General features: G+C 36.7%; 1 protein-coding gene across 26 annotated transcripts in view; it reads right to left on the minus strand.

Moving 5' to 3' along the window:
* Positions 1-22631, minus strand: part of LOC101967955 (thiamine pyrophosphokinase 1) — a 372786-nt gene that overhangs the window by 243857 nt on the left and 106298 nt on the right. For 18 of the 26 annotated variants that reach the window (XM_078040717.1, XM_078040702.1, XM_078040720.1 and 15 more), the window contains one exon: positions 10910-10979. The exons of the other annotated variants lie outside the window; for them this stretch is intronic. In XM_078040717.1, coding sequence (XP_077896843.1) covers positions 10910-10979 — 70 coding nt within the window. The remainder of the gene's footprint in view (positions 1-10909; positions 10980-22631) is intronic. 26 annotated transcript variants of the gene reach the window in all.

The raw sequence follows: 22631 nt of genomic DNA on the forward strand, positions 1-22631 counted from the left end.
GAGGAAGGAACCCAGTGCATCACCCATGCTAGGCAAGTGCTTTACCACTGAGCCACAACTGCAATCCCAATGATTCAGCGTTTTTAAATTTTTTAAATGACACTCAGAATAACCACATATTCATGGGAAGAGTGTAATAATTCCATAAATGTGTACAATGCATACTGATCAAATCAGGGCAATTAAGCATTTATTTGTGCTAGAGACCTTTTTAATATATATATTTTTTAATTATTAATGAACCTTTATTTCATTTATTAATTTACCTGTATGTGGTGCTGAGAATTGAACCCAGTGTCTCACACATGCTGGGCAAGTGCTCTACCATTGAGCCACAACCCTAGCCCTGTGATGGGAACCTTTGACAATCTTCTAGTTATTCTGAAATAGGTAATAAATTGTCAAAATCTGTAACTGCCCTACTGAACTTACTCCTCTTATCTAGCTGTTTTAATACCTCTTTTACACAAGCACATGCACACACAAAAATTTTTTTCTTAGGGTTGTAAAATATTTTCCATTGTAGTTTAGATACCTTTTTCGAGATCATTCAGCATATTCTTGAACTTTCAGGCTACAGAGGCAAAACTGCAGTCTTTAAGGAATACAAGTCAAAAAACTCTCAGAGCTACATCTCTGGATTGTAAGTGATAGTCCAAGGCTCCTCTTGGTGTAATTGACATTTGGACATTTTCCCGTTAACGTTTACTAACTAGTCCTTGCTTAAATTGAATTCCAGCTGCCACTTTTCTGTCTCCTGACAACTGGAAGGCCTAGGCTGGCTCAGTAGCAATCCCATCATCAACTCAAGTTTCAGGTCCTATAATGATGTGTCACCAAATTATGCATGCTGTCCAGAGTAGTGTTGGAGTTACTCTGCTCACTCGTGGTCATAACACAAATCCCAAAATTTAATAATAAGGAAACAATGCAGAAGTCTCCAGTGTGTGCCAGCAACAGGCATGCATGTGCACTCCCCTACATGTATATGAAAACCCAGACCGCGACCATTCTGAAAGTTAAAAAAGAAAACAACAATTTTGCACATGTTGGTACAATAGGATTATCTCAACCATTACTTCTTAGCTCAGTAATTAAAAATCTATTGAAAATAAGCAAAAAAAGTGACAAAGAAATTAGCCCTTACATTGTTCAGACAATGTAACGTTAAAACAATTCAAATTTTTGTTTTTTAAAAAAGTAAAATTAAAAGAGCCACATGTTACTCAAAACTTTTGACAAATGATTTGAGTTTCTTTGAAAAAAAATCTCCAGGAGGTAATTTATTTCTGAAGACTCCGTCCACAGAGCAGAAAAGGAAAAGGGTTCTGTCAGGAACATACTTTATGAAATAGAATAGCCATAAAGAACAATGCCTCTGATTAAATTTAGTTGTAAACTGACTTCCTGCAGCTGCTAAAAATGATCTCACTCTGAAATTTATTTTCAGTTCATGCATGATGTGGCAAACATGGCACCTCTGCATACACATTCCTCCCTCCTCCAGGGCCCCAAATGATTCATGGCTATGCATGGATAGCTTTGAGATCTCTGATTTATAGCATTTGATAACCAACAGACTAAAATATATTACTAAACTAATCTAATCAATAATTTGAGATAAATATGCCTTCACAGTTTGTTGTGTAAGGTTCTTTAATACCAAGACTTCTGTTGTAAATTTTCTTTTAAATGTGCTAATCATTTTTACCTTCCATCATTTTGATTCAAAGATCCAATAATGTTGACATGCTTACAGAGCTTAGTAATTTGACTGCATAAATACTTTTTAATAGAAATTTGCCAAAGCAAATAACTAATCATTGCTAAGGTAAGGCTTATAAGAATCAAGAGGAATCAAAGACATTTGTTTTTTTATAAACCAAGTTCATCATGTATACATTAGATATATATGTATATATATCATATATATATGTATATGTCATTGCATTTTTTGACTAGGAAATTCTTGAAAATAGCTTAAATAAATTCCAATTTCTGGAAAAACTAGTCAGAACAGTCACTGGAAGACTGAAATTAATGCCAATTATATTAGACACTATTGAGATCACATTTTATGCTCGGATACTTGATGCAAACTTATTCTATAGTGGATTTATATTTATTGCCTTATCTCATAGGAGCTCTAAGGGAATTGAGTAAGATTTTCCATAATTTTCACTAAGACACAGCAAATTTAAGCCTTATATATAGTCTCTAATTGTTTTTAGAGCTTCTAGGGTTAAATTGCCAATTATAAGAATTTTTCAATTATAGTTCTAAGTAAAGAAACTAACATATTTCCCAAAGAATCACTTAAAGAATGGTAACGCATCCCAATGAAAGAGCATTTTTTAGGAATTAGGTCCACAGACTATGCTGAGTGAGTAAACAAAACTGTGGGATACCCACCTACTGGAATACTACTAAGTACTAACAAAGGAGAAACCATGGATACACAGAATCATGTGCATGAATCTCAAAAGCATTCGATAAATTTAAAAACATTAGACATAAAAGACAGCATATGACTCCATTTAGAAGGCTGGGGGAGAGTATTGAAAGAGGAGATCAATTGCAGAGACAAAAAGAAACATTGTGGGCTGGGTGACGTAGTGCATGCCTGTCACCCCAGCAACTCAGGAGACTGAGGCAGGAGAGCTTCGAGGAGGAGGATGAAAGGGACTTCTGGGGACACGTGTTTTGGTCTTGACAGTGGTGGTGGGTATCCAACTACATATCATTTCAAAAATAACTGAACTCTATGCGTGAAGGTTCAATTTTATTATGTGAAACTATACCTGAACAAACTGAATGAAAATAAAAAGGAATCAGAAGCCAAACACTGCATTCCTTCATTCCAACCACAGTAGGAAAATAAAATGCTTATAATCTTTCTAAAGACAGCACAATGATTGCATACTTCATAGCAACTATAGCAACTGTGAACAAGACGACTTGCAGCTCTGGACCCCAAACTGCACAGATATTTTATAGTTGGTCTAATCCCAGCTTTGAAGGGCCACTGTAACTCTTGGCTTATCCAAATCTTTTCTAATTAGTCAAAGCCATAAGGTTCTTCATGGAACTTTCTCTGAATACTCCAAAGACAGTGATCTCTTTATGAAAGGTCATAGACCAAGAAAGTATAGTTCAAAGAAGTGAAATTACTGTGTCATAGTAAAACAGTGGCACAATTAGACCTTGAACCCTTATCTAATGTCCCCATTACCACACTCCCAGCCACCTGCAATGGAACTGACTGAGAGAACAAATGTTTCTGAATGACCTATGACGTGCACCGACTCCTTCAACAGGGTACCAGACACTTGCTTGCAGGTGCCTGGGTTAATGATGTTGATGCAGGCTGCAGAAGCTAATTCTTAAGAGCTGACCTCCCACATTAGTCAGTTATTTCAATTATATTTTGAACCTGGGCAAGCTGGGGCACAGTTAGTTTTAGAGGCAGAGTTACGACAGTCATCCTCTATTCCCACTTGATCACTCTGAAAAGTGTTATCGATCTACTGATGAGAAAGTCGCAAGGAAATATAAAGCTGAAAGTCTGAAATCTTACAGGAGAAAATTGGTGGTGTGAGAGGAATAAGAGGTCAGGCCTGCACTTTGCTTCCCTGTTTGACTGGGTCTTCCTCACCACCCCACCCTGTGCCAGAGTGCTCACTGGAGCAGTCGATGTTACACAGCAGAGACTTCTGCTTGGCATGCTCATCTTTTAAATCAACTTGAGTTTGCGTAAAACAATGATTCTACATCAAGAATCTTCTGGAAGACTTTCCTTCTGTATTTCTATATTCATCAGTTAACTCTGATAAAACAAACCAAATACAATGCTGTCTAAACTTCAGATATCATACACAACACCAAAATTTATAATTATTCTTAGACTGTTCTGCTAAAGAGTCTAAAAACCCATTAGTCCCACAAAGTCACAATTACTAAAACGAACCTCTGAAACTTAGGTTTGGACATTCATGGTCATAGTTCATGTTGTTCTCAAAATACCAATGAATTCAAAGGCAAGGACCTTAGTTTCAGGATAAAAGACTTATGCAGACAGGAATTAGAAAGCAATGTAATGCAGGAAATTGTGGAAAAAGTAGAACATACACCGTGAGTCATTTTAGGCAAAAAAAAATGTGTAATCTTTTTGACATATTCTACTTTACACATAATAAGGAAATATGTAGTTATCCAAAGTCTTTTTTATCATCAAGATACTTCTGATAACTGATGCGACATCTGAGAAATTCCTGGCCAGAATAAACCTTAGTCTTCAGGGCATCTTTGCTAAGATATCAATGAAGAAAATCATTAATTCAATAAATTCTCAGATGCTCATTAGTGTACTAGATATTAGGAGGCATAAAAAGATGATTAATTATGATTGCTGCCTTCCAGAAATCCACCACCTAGTGAAGGATGTAAGATATGTCTACACATAGCTAAGTCACAAGATGAAATGAGAAAGTAAATAATTATAAAGTATTATGCAAAGTTAAAGAGTAATAGATCACTGGAAATTTATACTCTAGTAAAGCACATAAGTCTTCCCAGCTCTAAATCAAGGTAAAATGTGAAGTAACATTGTGATTTAAAAGTATTTTTGTGTGTGAAGAGATGTCACGTGATACGGGGCTGGAAGGCAAGGCTGTCCTCCTGGAGCCCGTGCCAGGAGAGCTGAGCACTGAGGGGTGGACGGCGGAGCTAGAAGAGGGGCTAGCCTGTGCTCTTACAAACGTCTGAGCATCGGTGCAGCACGGGATCTACCTGCACGGATGAGGCAGGATGGCCAGCCACTCAGGAGGATCCTGGGTAGCAGCAGTGTGTACCAGATCAGCCACCAGGAAGGGCCTGAACAAGGTAGAAGGAAGAGGGGCATGGCATATGTAGAACCCTGAGCAGTTCTATTTGACCAAGATGCCTGGGACGATGACCTTGAATCTCAAGGTAATGAGTTGATATTTTCTTCAGGAGACAAGGGAAAGTCTCCCTCCAGAATCCCCAGTCACGACATCACATACACACACACACACACACACACACACACACACACACACACCTCAGTGGCCCTAACCCTTTACACACCATTAGGATCTTCAGCACATTCTCTCGTACCTCCATCTGGGTAAATTGTCCATCCTGCATGTCTGCCTTGCCGTAGAACCCATCACACAGAACTAGAACTTTCTCTTCACAGTCTTATAAACCCAGAACATTGGATATTTTGTCTTTATTTCTATTATACTGCATGTTTTATGAACTATATGTACATGATATACATGATATATAACATGTATTCATAGTGATTATCAAAGTGTCTAACTACTGAAGATAGAAATAAATGCATGAATGGGAATCACAAGCTAATTGCTGCATTCTTATTTCTGCTAATAGATTATAACAGAGATTCTGTCTCATTCCTAAGCTTGGGTTTTTGTTGTTGTTTTATCAGTTTATATTAACTTTCTAAGAGACTGGAGATTGCAAATTTCTAACTATATTGAAAAGCTTTATTTTTAAAAAAGAATGATGAAGATGAACACGCTCTCCCATATTGTCACACTGCTTTTATTGAGCCACTGATTTCATGACTCCAGTTTGTCTACGTGATTCTTACACTCCTCTTCTTGAGTCTATCTCCCTCACCATTTACCATAATTGTGGATTATGGTGATCATAATTATCCAACATTAACATACACCAATGTTCCCTGATTTTTTTTTCCAGATTTAGAGAGCTATAAATTCACCTCTCAGAAACATGTTAATACACTCAAAATTCAATGTAGAAACATTCCCTTTTATAGAGTTAAAATACAGGCAAATATCTGAGGTGTAGAAGTCAGATGAGGGTTCCTTTGGGGAGGATGGGGACAGCAGTGGTCAGGAGGAAGGCTTCAGCCAAGTTTTCATGGGTGTGCCCCCCGTGGTGAAGAGTCACCGAGCTACACATCAGGATTCCTGCACTTTTCTGAATGTTAGTTCTGTAACCACCCTCATGGCACTTGACACACCTGACTGCTTTTCAGACCCTGGTCAGGAGCCCCCCAGAGCTGAAGCTGTTTTCTGAGGAGGAATAACTTTGGCATGGGAGAAAGGTGATGGTGTCCCAGGGGGAAGAGGGACTTCACTTCTCCGTAATTGATATTAATCTGAAACACAGAAAACAGTCTCTCCATATTCTTTCTAAAGTGGACAACTTATACTTCCCCAACTGAATACAATATCAATGAAATCGTCACTAGAAAAATAAATGTCTGATTCCTACCACTTGATGGAAAACAATCTGTTCTCTACAAAAATCCTAGAAACAAGCTGACCCTGTCTCTCTGGCTTTGTGGTGGGGCTCCATCGCTGTGGCTTGCTACCTTCTGATCACTGGGGCCTGCTGCCTGCTCCACCATCTCAGCTCTGCACACATGGGTTATGCATGTGGGAGAAGGCAGGAGAAGGATGCTATGAGCACACCCAGGCCTCCTTCATCCCAGGATGGCAGAGTAGAATCAGGAGACTTCTGTCATTATCAGGTTGGAGCTACACAACAGGAGTACTGTCCCACACGCCTGGTGCCCCCCGTTCTGGTTCCTCATTTACTGTTAGGAAAGCAACAAATTAGGAGTACAGGAAGTGAAGACTCAAGTCTCCTAAAATCTCTTGTTCTCCATTCTAAAGTCCCTGTGGAAAGCTAGGATCAAACTGTCATTGGCAATGCCCATTCAATATTTTCCTGAGTCTCCAACCTGCCTCCGTTAAATGTCCCATCCATCAAGATCACTCAAAACTTTAAAGGAAAACAAATCCAATAACTAAACCAAACATTCATTAGCAAAGATTTTTTAAGAAAAGGGGAATTTATACAATTAAGCTTACATTCACTTGAACAAGTAACTACAGAAAAGTGAGTCATACTTTCTATTGTTCTAAAGGCAGAATCAATAGGGAGACTCAAAGCAGCTCTTGGCTACTTAGAAATAAGAGATAAGAGATAATCATTATCTTTTCTCTTTGTTTCCCCCTACACACATACATATTCAATTATCATTTGTTAGTTTCACAATAGGAAAAAAGTACTTAGGACTTTTTTCCTATTGTGAAACTAACAAATGTTTTGAACAACCAATAAAAAAAAAAAAAAAAAAAGAACAAACCCTGACAGATGAAGGCAGGTTGCTCTTAGAACTGAAAGAAATACAAACATGAAAGATGGGGTGGCCTAGAAAAATGCTGAGTAGAATAAGCCAGACACAGAAAGAAATGCCCTGCATGAGTCCACTGATGCCGAGTGTCCAGAAGAGGTAAACTGATGGAGTAAGTCTGGGAATGGTGGTTGCTAGGAGCTGAAGGAAGTAGGGGATGAAGTTTCAGTTAAAGGAGGTGAATGAGCCCCAGGGACCCAAGTCAAGAGTATTGCACTATATACCTAACAACATGTTAAGAGGGTGGATCTCAGGTTAAGTGCTCTTATCACAATAAAAAAAAAAATCAATAAAATGCAATGGAGGGTTTAATGTATCCAGTACAGGACAGGACCTGAGGCTGGGCCTAAGTTTTTATTATTAAAATTAACAAAGTCATTATATTATCATAAATAAAAAATACTTGACAAATGAAGCCACTCAGACGGTCAATAAATACATGAAAATAGGCTCAATGTCTTTAATCATTAGAGAGAAGCAAATTAAAATCACAGAATTCCATTCACAAACACTAGATGGCTAAAACCAAAAAGATGAAAAAGAATAAATATGGGTGAGCCTATGGAGCAACGCAACAGTGCTGACAGGAATGAAAAATGGTACCACCACGTTAAAAAACCAATGTGCCAATTTTTAGGAAGTTAAAACATATATGAACCCTACAACCTAGAAACTCCATGCCTCACTACCTGCCAAAGATAAATTAAAACATGTTCACAGAATAGCTAACATGCTGTTGTTTATAATAGTCAAAAAACTGGAGACAAGCCAAAGGGCAGCTGATTCCCATCAGTGCATACCTACTTTGCGGTACATTTACATAGTCAATCTACTGACCAACAGAGACACTACCAATGCATGAACCAATCTCAAAAATGGGCTCAAGAAAAAAACAAGACACAAGTTGTATATACTATATGATTTCTTTTGTATGAGATCCACTAACAGAGAAAATAAATTTATAGTGATACAAACCAGGAAGTTATTGCCTAGGGGTAAGAACCTGTCAGGCAATGACCCCTAGGTCTTCCAGACTAGGGCAACATATTGAGAGGGTGGATGATGACAGGCTGTAACTAAGTCTCAAACAAGACCCACGTAATTTAACACCCATGATCTACAGATCTGTTGTATGATACTCATACCTCAAAATTACACTGTTTATGATATATCATAATGATACACTATATATAATTTTTATTATATACTTTAAAAAAGGGACATAGGAACTAACTTAAGAAGTTCCAATTAGCCAAGGGCAAGATAACTCAACACTGGACAGAATAATATCTGTAGCAGTCTAAAACCCATCTGACATGTAATGCCAAGAAGAAAATTTACCTTCCCAGGCTAAGAACACTGAGGGCCTACATCCTGTTCAGGCCCTCTCAGGGCAAAAAAAAAAAAAAAAAAAAGGTAAGGGAAGAAATAATGGCACTCATTCCCTGAATCTGTCACTGTTTAACTTTCCACTGTGAATGAAAGTGCTCCATGTTATCTCTCCTCTGAGGGCCAGACCTAGCCCTGAATATCCAGTGGCATCTGAAGCAAAGTGACAAGAGGTCTGGTGTCAAAGGCCTTGTCCCTCCTGGGCCTGAGGGAGGGGGAGAAGGTCCTACCATTGCTGTTTCCGTCAGCTCTACCCCCACGTAAGCCTGTTTTTCTTGTCTGGCCTATGTTAGTCTTCCTTCCTTCCTTCCACTCCAAATATATAAATGTTTCATTTTGTCTCCAATTGGAGATGACTCTTTAAAAATGCATGTTTTGTTGCATAATTACAGGACTTTATATTGCAGATATGGATGTTAAAATAATAAACACATAAGAGAATACAAGGGGTGGTCCACAAACTATGTGTTGGCTTTTTAAATCTGCATATTTTTTCCTTTCACTGTGAAGCCCTTCTGTTAAAAATACAATTAAGAGGAATTATGTTTAGTCACCTGTATCCAATTAGTTTAACCGTTAGGACTTGGATTTAATGAGATTTATTCCGAGGATTTAATTCCCACATGAGGCAGTTATTTTCATTCATTTCCCTTTTGGAGACTCTACCCCTACCCAAGCCAGCCATGTCCCACAGTGTAGAGTGTGAGCCATAGAAAACACCTCATTACAACGAGAAAAATCAATGAAAAGTACACTGTTTGATTGAACATCATATGTAGACAAACAGTTGTTAGAGTCTTCTTGGAAGAGTTCTGTAAGTTCACTTAAAAAATGTGCTGAAAAACAATAGGTGTGGTTGCCTTGAAATTAATAATGGTATCCACTCCCTAAATCCAGTATTGTTCTACATTCAATTGTGAATGAAAGTGTTCATGTTATCTTTCCTATTAGTATTGGGCCCGATCCAATAAAACTAATCAATATGGAAATCTATAGTTTTTCACAAGCACACTAGATGGTTTTTATGGGTCAAGAGACAGGTGGGAAGTACTCGATTAAGATCCTTCTTCGGTTCTGTTTGTGATTATGCTCCTGAGCCATGCTGACCCTGAGAGAAACACTCCACACAGGACTGTTTGCAGCAAGCAGGCTACAGGCATGGGGCAAGCAATCCCCACTAACTGGCCCCAGCACTCCACAACACACACTAGAGTGTTTTCCTACATTGTCCTTGATGGGTCTTGGAGAATACTGCTAGATACATTTGCAGTTATAAAATAAAGGAGAAAAGACCATTAGGAATTTAAATTGTCTCCAAGGCTGTCACTATTTCATATTTTTTGATAATGCATCCAGTCCCCAGACATCCATATTAGCATGTCTAATCTCAAAGCAAACATGCCTTTTTCCTAGTAAGCAACTGGCTGCTTTCAAAATGCAGCTCCAACATTAGGGACCCGATGTTAAACATTCTGATACCATAAAGAAAAAGACATCATTTCAAAATACATATATTTAATGCATAACTAGAGTATGTTGCATCATATTTTTTGTTTTTTGCAGCAAATAGGTGACTTCTCAAACTATAAACATTTTGATAAAACGTATGATAGAGATGGAACAACATTCATAACTAATCTACTTATATCTACACTATAAATCCTTGTGTTTGCCAATGAGTTGAACTACAAACATGTTAGCAATGAACTAGATTTAAAACCTGCTTCCATCAAACATTCTCTCATCTAAAAATAACTCACCCATGCAAAGATCAGGAAACCAGACAGTGCAGATAGCAAATCATTAAGAAATAAACTATCTCCTAAAATATATATCCATGCTTAACTTCGAAGTAATTAAGTTAGAGTAAATTATATTGGGCTTTACTTCACACTAAAATAAAATCTCACATCTTCTACAACAGAGAATATATTTCTTTTATGAGATCAATTTTTATTCATTTAAAGTGTTCAAATAACAACTCAAATTGCCATTTGAAGTTTTATTTTAGCCAATGTTCAATGTCCTCACAAATATCGATATTTGATAATGCTACTTAATGAGGCTTTGAAGTAGTAGAATGAGGGTTTTTAAAATAAGAATAGACGGATGTAATTCTACTAACAGCTTCCATTGAAATAAGAAATAATACAACTTGGTTAAGCTGCTCACTCACTCTCATTAAGGTGATTTTCTGTTAGGGTCCACAAAAAAAATTAATAGTATCCATTTGCTAAGAAGATAATAAAACAAAGAGGAGTGGAAATTAGCGGTGCCATGGACACTGGCTAAATGAAAGCATACCTTTCTCTCTCTCCTCCGGTGATATCATATAAGCGGTTGGCACCTCCATCAGCACAGGCTCTTAAAAGAGCTTCAAATAAAAAGAATACAGATCATTTCAATACAGGAAGCACAGAGCAATGTCGTTCAAATGACAAACATTAAAAAGCAGATCCTGGGAAGCACACATAGTCACTCTAACCCCGTTGGACCATTTCATACAAGCTAGTGATACCTCGGGTGCCAAAAGTGATCCTACCCCGCAGTAGACAAGCAAGACAGGATCACCCATGGACCACGTTGAATTCCTTTTCACATCTTTTTCACGCTCTCTGATTCAGTGCAGAAGGAGCTGGTATATGGGGCCAGAGTGCCTCCAATGTTTCTTGAAACTCGTTTTTCCTCCTTGGTAACAGGAGGTAGGCCTCAGGCTCAATGTCAGGCAATAGGACACAGTTATCATATTTCCCCCTTTATAGATTTTTACAAGTACTCTCTCTTTATGGCCAGTATTATGGGATTCCGTTTTTTATTGTGACTTTAAAGTTTCCTTTCAAAAATAAATCATCAACATAACAAGTTTATTTTAAAATATAAATAAAAAAAATAACGTAGAAGCCGTGTTGAACAACACGCAAAACTGAGCGAGACCTGGGAACTGCTGGGGGACCCCCTTTCCACCTGGGGCTTCTATCCCTTTCCTGCAGCTTCCCTGGCACTTGCTGGGGCTGATCACTCCCTCCTGGAAGTTCTCCTGGGGCATGGAATGCCGACTTCACTGCTGGTGCTTCCTGTCTCATTTCTATTTTTCACAGAAACATCCCCCACCTTACCATCAGCTCCGGTTGTCACTCTGAAGCACCAAACTCACACACACTTGGCTAAAGTCATAAGATGACGTGATGGGGTCTGCACATTGAGCATCTGCTGCCAGTCATCACAGAAAAATAGATGACCAGCTGGCTCAAGTCCACTCCAAGAACCAAATACAATGTGAGAAGCTACCTTCCTTTGAAATTAAAATTAATGACACATGTAACTGAAATTGGGACAGGAGAAAACAAATGGGTGTGTTCTCTTATACATTTGTGTATTCCTGGTGTGTCTAAAACAAAATAATCCTGATGAGTACAGTATCTAAAAAAGGCCAGTGGCACATGATTTGTTTTAGAAAATACAAGGTTGTAGGTGGTAGTAGAGTACCATTGAAATAAATAAAAATTCAGTTTCCACAGTGGAGATTTTCCCCAAAATTAACCTACCCACCAGGGTGAGGTGTCTTAGGAGACTTTAAAAAAAAAAAAAAAAAGGTTTCCTGATGAAATATGGGGGTAATTTCACCTAACTATCTCCTGCAACCATAGATCGTTATACCCCATATGATGCTAAAGCAGGTGTAGGGCAGCTCTCTTGGAAATCAATACCTTTTTATTTGGCTGCAAAGTTAGTTATTTGGAACTTGCTCTTGAATAAGAGACTAGCTAAATCCAATACTGTTAATTAGTAGTAACTTTGAGTATATTAAAGTGTGGGCGTCTAATTTCCATTGGAACCACAGGCTTTGATGGTTCTAATTGTACTCCTGTACCTAATCTGTCTTCTCTCCGGGGCTACATTTAGGATCTTCCCTTTGTCTTTGGTGTGCTGATTTCATCATATCTCTTACTTGGAATTAACTGTGTTTCCTAAATCTGAGGATCTATTTCCTTCTTGTATTCTGGAGAATTCTAGACATTTTAACTTGATGAGTTCCCATCTTTGGCTCTCTGTTCCCATCTACCTCCAGGTGCTCCAATGAGATGCTCACTGTACCTTTCATGTTTCTTAAACAGTTCATTCCTTTCTTCTCATCTTTCTGCATGTGTGGGTCTCTTCTCAAATCTTTCAGGTTATAAAGTCTTTCTTCATTATATTTAATCACCCGCTTAAAACATTCAAATGTATATGCTTATTAATCCTTTTAAAAGTTTTGTTTGGTTCTCTTTTAATCTCAAGGATTTTTCAGGTAATCTGCTGTTGATGTTTTCGATTTCCTCATTTATTATCTTTTTAAAAAATAGTCTTTTGCAATAGTGGTGCACACCTGTAACCTCAGCGACTCAGGTGGCTGAAGCAGGAAGATCACAAGTTCAAAGCAACTTAGCAAGGCCCTAAGCAACTTCGAGAGACCCTGTCTCTAAATAAAATATTTAAAAAGGGCCAGAGATGTGACTTAGTGCTGGAGTGCCCCTGGGTTCAATCCCTGGTATTAAAATAGATATATAGATACACATGCACTCTTTTGCTAGTGGTTTCAGATCAAAATTTTTCTTTTCCTTTTTTTTTTTTTGTACTAAGTATTGAGCCAAACCCAGGGGCATTTAATCACTGACCCACCTCCCCAGTCCTTTCTATTTTTCATTTTGAGACAGGATCTTTCTTAGTTGCTTAAGGCCTCAATAAGTTGCTGAAGCTGGCTTTGAACTTGGGATCCTCCTGCGTCAGCCTCCCAAGCCACTGGGATTAACAGGAGTGCAACGCCTTGCCTGGAACAAATTCACTTTTTAATGGACTCTCTTTTTATTTTATTTATTTACTTTTTATTAGTGTCCAATAATAAAACAGAATAGTGGGGTTCATGGTGACATTCATATATGCACAAAATAGTCTGCTCCATTTCACTCTCCAGTACTTCCTTTTTTCCCTCCATCTGTCCCTTCCTGATCCACTTCTTCTAAAACTTTACTTTTTATCCTGGGGCACAGAAGTGGGTGCAGGAATGTCTAAAATTTGACGGGGTGTTAAGGGATCTCTTCATCTGCAACAGACCAAAGCCTTGCCCCCTCCCACACAGCTGTTTAAATCCAAGCCCCAACATCACAGGATAGCCAATGACTGGGACACCAGAGTCTTCAGAAGAAAGAAACCACTCTTTTGAGGTACTTCTTTATTTTATGGCACATAGAAAATCATGGTACCTTTTTACAAATTTAGTTATATATTTAAGAGTGTTTTATAATATTCACTTGCAAATTTTGAGGTGTTTAAACAATAGTAAGAATACTGAAAGATAAATAACTGACCACACTGACAGAAACTGAAGCCTCACTTTATTTTTCCACGAATGCTTGATCTGTAAGACTATTTCCTGTGTTCTATGTTATGGCAAAAATAAAATAGAGGCCCAATAGGAAAAGCACATATTCACTTGTGTTTAAGTTTTCTCTTCTGTAAATGAGAGTAAAATTAACTGTGAAAGAGGGTTATTAAACAAATAATGATTTAATAATTATATAGTGCTCATCCCTATACTGGAGCACAATCAGCATTCAGGAAACATCATTCTGCTTTCCTTCAGTGAAAACAAAATCTAAAAGACTGTGTTCTTTGAGAAGAAAATTGTAGGCTACCCAGAAAATGCCAGAAAACAAGAGTTTTTAAAAAGACAACCAAGAAGGATGTACCATTTTACTAATTACCCACACACTTTATAACTCATGACACTAGAGTTCAAATTATGCTATAAACGTAACTTATAGAAAATCACAGAATATATTGTACATTTCCTATGTTTCAAAACCATCAAAAGCTAAGAGAGAGAGATTATCTCATATATAATATATAGTATAAAACAACTAATTAGGGAGACTGGGAAGACTGATTAATAGAAACAGATGGTAAACTATCCTCATAGTATATAAAACAATTCTCCATAAGCAAAATTAACAAGTGTAAAAGATCTTTTTATGTAAAAACTTATTCACTGAAGTAATATAAAAATCTGAGGAGTAGTAGGTTTTAATGGCTAAAGACTAACAAACAGGATGACTTGTCAAGTTTTGCACACAATGTTTCTTAGTAAAGATCTGTTGAATTCAATATTTATATCTATCAAAGGCTGGAAATGTAGCTCAGTAGAAGAGTACTTGCCTAGCATGCAAGAGGACTGGTGTTTCATTCAGAACACTCCAAAAATTAAATAAATAAACAGCATTTACACCTATTATGTGCTGGGCTCTTTCTATAAAATAAAAAGATGAATAACAACCAGATCCAACTCTCCGGTGGGAAAAAAAATGCAAACAAGAACAAATATGTCCAACACACTATACACTTTGAGTAGGCCTATAATAAAATCATCAAAATGCAATGAGAAGATAAGGAAAGGAGAGAGTAATTCCATGGACAAATATGTAAACTGCTTACTAATCTAGTTCAGCTAAGATTTCTGCTATTTTTAACAATCAAAAATCTGTTTTTAATGTCTGGTATTTCTAACATCTATAATTAAGCTGGTATTTTAGATCAGTTATAAAAATATAAAAAGCTAGATTAAAGGAACTAAATTTGTCCATGTCTATTCCTATTCAAATGGCAAAAGGAGCTAAAAATAACCACGAAATTTGTAGATTACTCCTGAAATTTATAATTACTCATCACAAACAAGTTGTATGGAGGGACTCAATCTATTTGAAAGGAGAAATAAGTGCCATTCTGTCTCTAAAACTATGTCCAACAATGCATCATAAAAAATTAACTACACCTCCTTTAAATTTTAATAAAAATGTTTTCAACAGTTATTTTCCATATATGTAAATTAAACTGAATTCAAAAGAAACCTCCCAATTATACAATGAATAATGTTGGCAAAAGTTCATACAAAATAATTTGAAAAATGTGTATACAAATATCACTGTTAGTGATAGTGACCAACTAAAGATACCATAGGCAGATGGCATATATGATATATGGAAAATAAGTTAGTTTTGATAAAACAAATATGCCTCAAAAATATTTGCTTCATCAATGGATTATTTCAAGCATTACTGCTTGAGTTATCTACTAATATAAAAATTCTGAAAACACTTTTGCAGATTTGTCAAATGCAGCAACTTCAGTGGTTGAGCAATTGCTTACTATGCATCAAGTTGATAAACAGTTGAAGACTAAATGTCATTAAAATGTTCTACAACAACTTTATATTTGAGCAGTTCCAGTGAGCATGTTAAATATATCCTAAACTGGCGAGTTTTTTAAGTTGGCATAATGTAAGTAAATGATACTGATACGAATGATACAGACACTGTTCACAATTATATTTGGCTATTTCAAAATTTTCTGTTGAATAAAGTCCAACAGAAATAATTTTACTTTTTGCATAATGAACTGTTAAATTAGTTATGTGGATGTTATGTGGATGTTATGTGGATGTTATGGTTTGGTCCTGGAGTGTGCCCCAAAAGCTCGCATGTTGAAAGTGTGGTGTCCAACGCAGAAGGTTCACAAGTGGGGCTTTAAGGCAATGATTGGATCAAAAGGCATCTGAGCTCATCAGTGGATTAATCAAATGGTGGGATGGAGGACACGATGGAGGGATAGTCAGAGGAAGCAGGTCACAGCAGATAAGCTTTTCCTTGGAAATTTCTCTCCAGCCCCCTCCTTCCTTCCTTCTCTCTTTTTCTCTCTCCCTCCCTCTCTCTCTCTCCCTCTCCTGCCATGATACAAGCAGCTTTCTCCTGCCACACCCTTCCTCATGATGCTTCTGCTTTGAAGCCACCTGACCATGGACTGAACCTCTGACATTGCGAACCAAAATATTTTTCCTCTTTTAAGTTGTTCTTGTCAGGTTTGGTCATAATGATGAAAGTGGACTAACACAATGGAAGAAACTATAAAATAAAATCAAAGATTTTGTAGCTTTGGTTATCTAAAAAATGCTAGATAAAAGACGGATTCTCGTCTTGATCAGTCTACTTGTTAGTCCTATGACATGAAGACAATCCCAAGCATTTTGATTCTAATGCAAGATCATTATGTATACTCTACTGAATTCACACAAAAAAGAAATTTCTGGGACTTGAAAAAGACAGCATAGATGAAACACAAAGGAAGATGGTGCGTGAAGAAACATTCTCTCATGCAGTTGAGGAGACTATAAATTTGAGGGATGTTTGGCAAATTTATAAAAACTTTAATGTGTATATCTTTTGATGAAATTCTATGTTGCCTACATAAATACTTGCCCAAATTTATGATTGAAAATGTACAAGGATATTCATTTATGACATTATACGTAAACATAAAAAAAAAGCAGTAAATTTATATGGCCATGATTTAACTATATTATGGTTCTAATATGCAACCATTAGAACGAAAGTAGCTCTTATATGTACAAGTGTTTTATTAAAACATTTAAAGAATCAGTCAAGTGTTCCCTGCAATAGCAATTCAGAGAATGTATAGGAGTCTACCAAACCTAAGAAAACTAAGACACAGGTAAAGATTGTTTATATCAAAAGTGTAGATGAAGTAATCAATAATCAGCATTGATAAGATGCATCTGCACTGAAAAATGGCACTAACATCACATCCCTAAGAAAATTCATGACAACTACCAGAAGATAAAGGCCATCAAGATCCCAGAATCAATGTATATCCCAAACGTGGAGTAACTATGGAGTGCCAGCTACATATGGAAGCCACTCTTGGGAAATGACTAGATGTTATCATTTAATCTCAATTACCCGTCTTAGAGTCTTCCTGAAAGCTACATAAACTGTGTTGGATGAAAACCATCATGTCTTCTTATTCCAAATGCAAGACCACCTCTGTATTACACACACACACACACACACACACACACACACACACACACACACACTTACTTCTCTTAAACAGTGATTATTTCTAAGATATAGGGTTAGGATGGAAAAGACATTTTATCAATCTTCACATTTAAACACAGTTATGTTAAAAATATTTTATAGGTAAAATAAATTATATTAAAATTTTAATTTTAAAACCAACAAAAATAGGTTAAAGGGAAAAGGGAGTTATATACTTAAGTTAGTAGGAATAATTCCAAACCAATCCCATTCTTTGAGAAGGAACCAAATACTCTGTCAGGTCAGGATTAATTCAAAGCTACTTGTAGATAGTCTAGAAGACAGAGTAGCTCCATGATCTGATTTAGAAGATGCCCAAAGCAATCTAAAAATCTCTAGTTATTAAAATCTTGCTTATTCCTAACACAAGTCCTATGCCTCTAGTTCCCAAAAACTCAATGTTTATGTACATGAGAACAATTTAAACTGTCAATATTCATGGTTTTATCTAGAATTCTGTCCTGTGCCTGAGAAACAACAATAAACCACTTAATCTGTAAATTCTCCTCTTAAACGAACTCTCACACCCATATGAGGTGGTCTAGTCATGGGAAAAACTATCTGTCCCTCCTGAATGAGCTTTGGAACATCCCACCAGCAAGGATACATTAATAAGGAAGAGTAGTTCTTCAACTTCATTTGTTTATTTTTAATGAGAATTTCTGAAGACTTTCTTGGTTACCAAGTTTTAGACTGAATGTACTGCAATGAAAAAGACAAATTTAAGATGAAGAACTGGGTAGAATTAACAAGAGGTGTTATAAAGTCTGTAAACCCTTCTGGCATATATATCTAGATAAAATGTTGGCTCTTTGAATATAAGAAATGGCTGAGGATTATTTCCCTTGATTAACTGACCAAAAGAGTGAATGGCATTATCCAAGATAATGATAAGCTCCCAGTCCATAGCAAAAAAAAAAAAAAAACAAAACTGTAAAAGAAAATGAGAAGATAATAGCTGATGAATTAAATTAAAACAAATAAGGAAACAAAAAAACAAGTCTATCAGATTCACAATACCTACCCCCCAACCCCAAATCGCCAATCAGTAAAATTCTGAAATGGGAAAATTAAAGTGTCATGACATTTTCACCTCCTCCTTTTCTTTCAACCTCATCCATCCATTGATTCTATACTTTATTTATATAAAAATACAAATGCTTTGAAACTGTCAAAAAAAAAAATAAGGAAGGGTAACCATGTGTTCAATGAGTGAATACATCCAAAACTCATGAGAACCAGCGGAAGACTCATTGTCAGGCACCAGGATGACAATTGGGATGATAACTGAGGATTGGTTTTTGGTTTTGGTAATTGACAGATCGAATCATACTGTTTATTATGAGAGACAGGAAGTTTGGATCTATGGCGGGTGACCACACTAAGCCTCAGGACGAAGCCAATACCTCTGAAGACACTGCCCACACCCCACTACCATAGCTAAAGCCAGAAACTCGCCTTTTGAGTTGCATGAGCCCAAGAATTCTCCCTGGGCTCAGGACAGTCTGGGCTGGGTTCTCTGTTACTTGAAAGAAGAATCCCTAACTAATATAAATATTAATTCTACTTCAAAGACACTCCAAACTATGTTGGAACAAGCCCTTAAGAGGAGGCAGCTCACCTGCTACTGGTAAGTAGTGTCACCAGTGGGCCTTGATTCCAGCCCAAAGCAGTGAGTTCATGGACACAGTTAACAGAGACAGATTAGGATGCTTTCCCGTTCAAGACTTTATTTCATGTGGAAAAACTTTTTTCAAGGCATTTCATGGAAATGTATGCTCTCCCCAAGAAATAACAACAATTTACTTTTCTCAGAGGAGTACTGAAATGCACACAGAATTAACTGCTGTTTATAGAACTCTTTCAGAGTTTTAGATTGAAGGCTTTATTTATAGTATATTTATGTGCAATTATTAAGAAAGCTCACATTCTTTGTAATATTCTACAAATAATGAGTGGAATACTCTTTAAATTTTAGTCAAATCAGGAGCACAGAAGTATCCCTATTTCAAATAAAAATCAAGTGATATTTCTTCTGAGCCTCTATGTGCTTTGTGCTGTGCTAGCCCTAATGATCTAGTTCATGCCACGTAATTAAGATTTTTATTACCGCTTAGTAAATATTGCTGTGTAAATTCTATTATCCTCTCACTCTGCCACCTTCTGTCTTCTCCTCACTACTAATGCGCTGTGGAGATAAAGTATGACATTTAGTCATCCTTGATCCTATTTATAAAGTGTAAAATCACATACCTCTTTAACACCGAGTGACACCCAATGCCTCATTACTAAGAAATCTTCAGGAAACAGCCTACCATCAAGCTGTCTGTTCATCCTAATGTGGCACATCTAAAAGATGGGTAAAACTCAAAATGTACAAAAACTGCTAAGTAGCACAGAAAAGGAAAACCATCTTGTATGTGTGAAGCTGGCATACGCATGTTTATCCAAATGTGTATTTCAGGAACAATTAAGTGGTATCTACTCTCAGTCACAAAACTTTTACTGAAAACTGGCCATTCTTTAGGAATAAGTATCAAAACGTGTAAACTGCATCTACAGCGAATAAGGAAACCATGTAAGAGATCTTTACTGACATTGCTATAATATAGGGGTCTTTGCTGTGGGTGATTGTTGGAAGCACTGTAGGATAGTCAGCAGTACCCCTGCCTCTATCTGGTACACCAGTAATTGCACCTCTCAGTTGTGACAACCAAAAGAACCCAGGGGCACTTTACCACTGAGCCACATCCCCAGCCAATTTTACTTTTTATTTACAGACAGGGACTCACTAAGTTGCTTATGGCCTCACTAAATTGCTGAGGCTGGTCTTGAACTCATGGCTCCTATCTCAGCCTCCCAAGCCGCTGGGATTGAAGGAATATGCCACCGTACCCAGTACTCTGACATCTTTATAAAGATATTTAACACAAATCACTGAGAGTTTCTAGCAAACATATCTATTCTTTTAGTCAGGCAATGATCATGAACTCTCTAAGGTAATAACAACAGGTTAATTTCACCAAATAGAACTTACTGCCAAATAATTAAAAACTAATAAATGGATTAAATATTTTACCATCAACTAATGTAAGATTTCATATTTTATGTTCTTTAAACTTGACAAGTATCTGTTTCTAACTAATCACAATCATAAGATAATCTCCTTCCCACCTAGGGAAAAGGGGGCGACTGTGTGAGGCTATGAAAAGAAAGAAGGGAGACAAAGTAAGAAGGATGTGGCCAGGTAAGTTAATACTGTAAAAGTTGAGAGGTAATTACAACAGTTTATGCAGACCATGGTAAAGAAGAGAGAAGCCATTCAACATTTCAATTTGAAAAGTGTTCTAATTTATATAATAAAGGACACTAAAAAAAAAGGTTATGAACATAGATGCAAATTTCCTCAACCAAATGCCAGAAATCCAAATTCAAGTACACAGTAAAAGGATTACTCGCCACAAGTCAGTAGAATTTGTCCCAGGGATGCAAGGATGTTTCAACCTATGCAAATTGGCAAATAGGATACATCATATTAAGAGAATGAAGGACAGAAACCACATGACCATCTCAATAGAAGCAGAAAAGGCATTTGATAAAATTCGACATCCTTTCAAGGAAGAACTTTCAATAAATTGGGCATAGAAAGGAGGTGTACATGAACACAATAAAGGTCACATTTGAAAGCTGATAGCTAGCATAATGAAAAATGAAAGGCTGAGAGTTTTTCCTGCAGGATCAGGAACAAGATCTCCTAATTTGTCTTCAACAAAGTTCTAGTAAGAGGAATGAAACAAACAAACAAAAGAAATAAAAGGCACCAAATAGTAAATGAAAGAGTGAAACTGCCTGATGGCTGATGAAATGATTCCATATATAGAAAATCCTCTATGATTCACAAAAGCACTGTTAGAATGGATAAACAAATTCAGTCACACGTCACACAAAATCAACTGGCCAAAAGCAGCAGCACTGTGATAACTAACAACAAACTATCTGAAAAAGAAATTCAGAAATCAATCACATAAAATATCATATCATATCACATTTCATACATTAGACTGAAGTGGGTTATGAACTCCCAATTTTACCCCAAATGCAGATTGCAGAATCACGTTGGTTACACATCCACAATTTTACATAATGCCCTATTAGTAATTGTTGTATTCTGCTACCTTATGATATGTCAAGAGCTTTTTAATGTTGTGAACAACCACTAAAAAAAAATAAAAAAATAAATAAAGACATGCAAATTAGATTTTAAATCTAAAAAAAATCACATAAAATATAATAAGTAGAGGTAAATTTAATAACCAAGGAGATAGGAGATCTGCATTTTGAAAACTATGTGCCACTGATGAAAGAAACTACAGAAAACACAAATAAATGGAAAGGCATCTGGTGTTCATGGGTTGAAGGTGTTCATGAACACCTTCTTTCTATGCCTAATTGATTAAAAGTTCTTCCTTGAAAGGTTATTTATCCTACTAAGAATTAATACTATTAAAATGTCCATGCTACTCAAACAATGTATAGTCAATGCAATCCCTGTTCAAATTTCAATGTCATTTTCCATGAAAATAGAAAAACTCAAGCTAGGGTCATAGAGAACTACAAAAGACCTTGAGCAGCCAAAGCAATCTTAAGCAAAAGGAATGATGTTGGAGGTGTCCTAGCACTTGACTTAAAAAGCTGTCGTAACCAAAACATGGACTGGCATAAAAAACAGGTATATTAGAACAATGAAGAAGGACAGATGAGCCTGAAATACACCCATCCATGTGGCCTGGTTTTTGCTAAGGGTGTCAGGAACACACAATGGGGAAAGGAGAGTCTCTCCAATAAGCAGCCATAAGAAAAACTGTATATCCCATAAACAGAAAAATGAAAATGGACTCTGTATCACCTCTATTCAGGAAGCAATTCAAAAATAGATCACAGGTTTAAATATAAGACCTGAAACTGTAAAAACACTAGAAGAAAATGAGGGAGAAATAAGCCACAGTGCTAGTGTAGCGAAAGATTTCTTTCTTAAAACCATGGGCAACAAAAGCACAGACAGGCAAATGGAATTGCACCAAACTAGAAATGTCCTGTAG

The sequence above is a fragment of the Ictidomys tridecemlineatus genome, chromosome 2, assembly GCF_052094955.1.
Source record: "Ictidomys tridecemlineatus isolate mIctTri1 chromosome 2, mIctTri1.hap1, whole genome shotgun sequence".
In the NCBI taxonomy this organism is placed as follows: Eukaryota; Metazoa; Chordata; class Mammalia; order Rodentia; family Sciuridae; genus Ictidomys; species Ictidomys tridecemlineatus.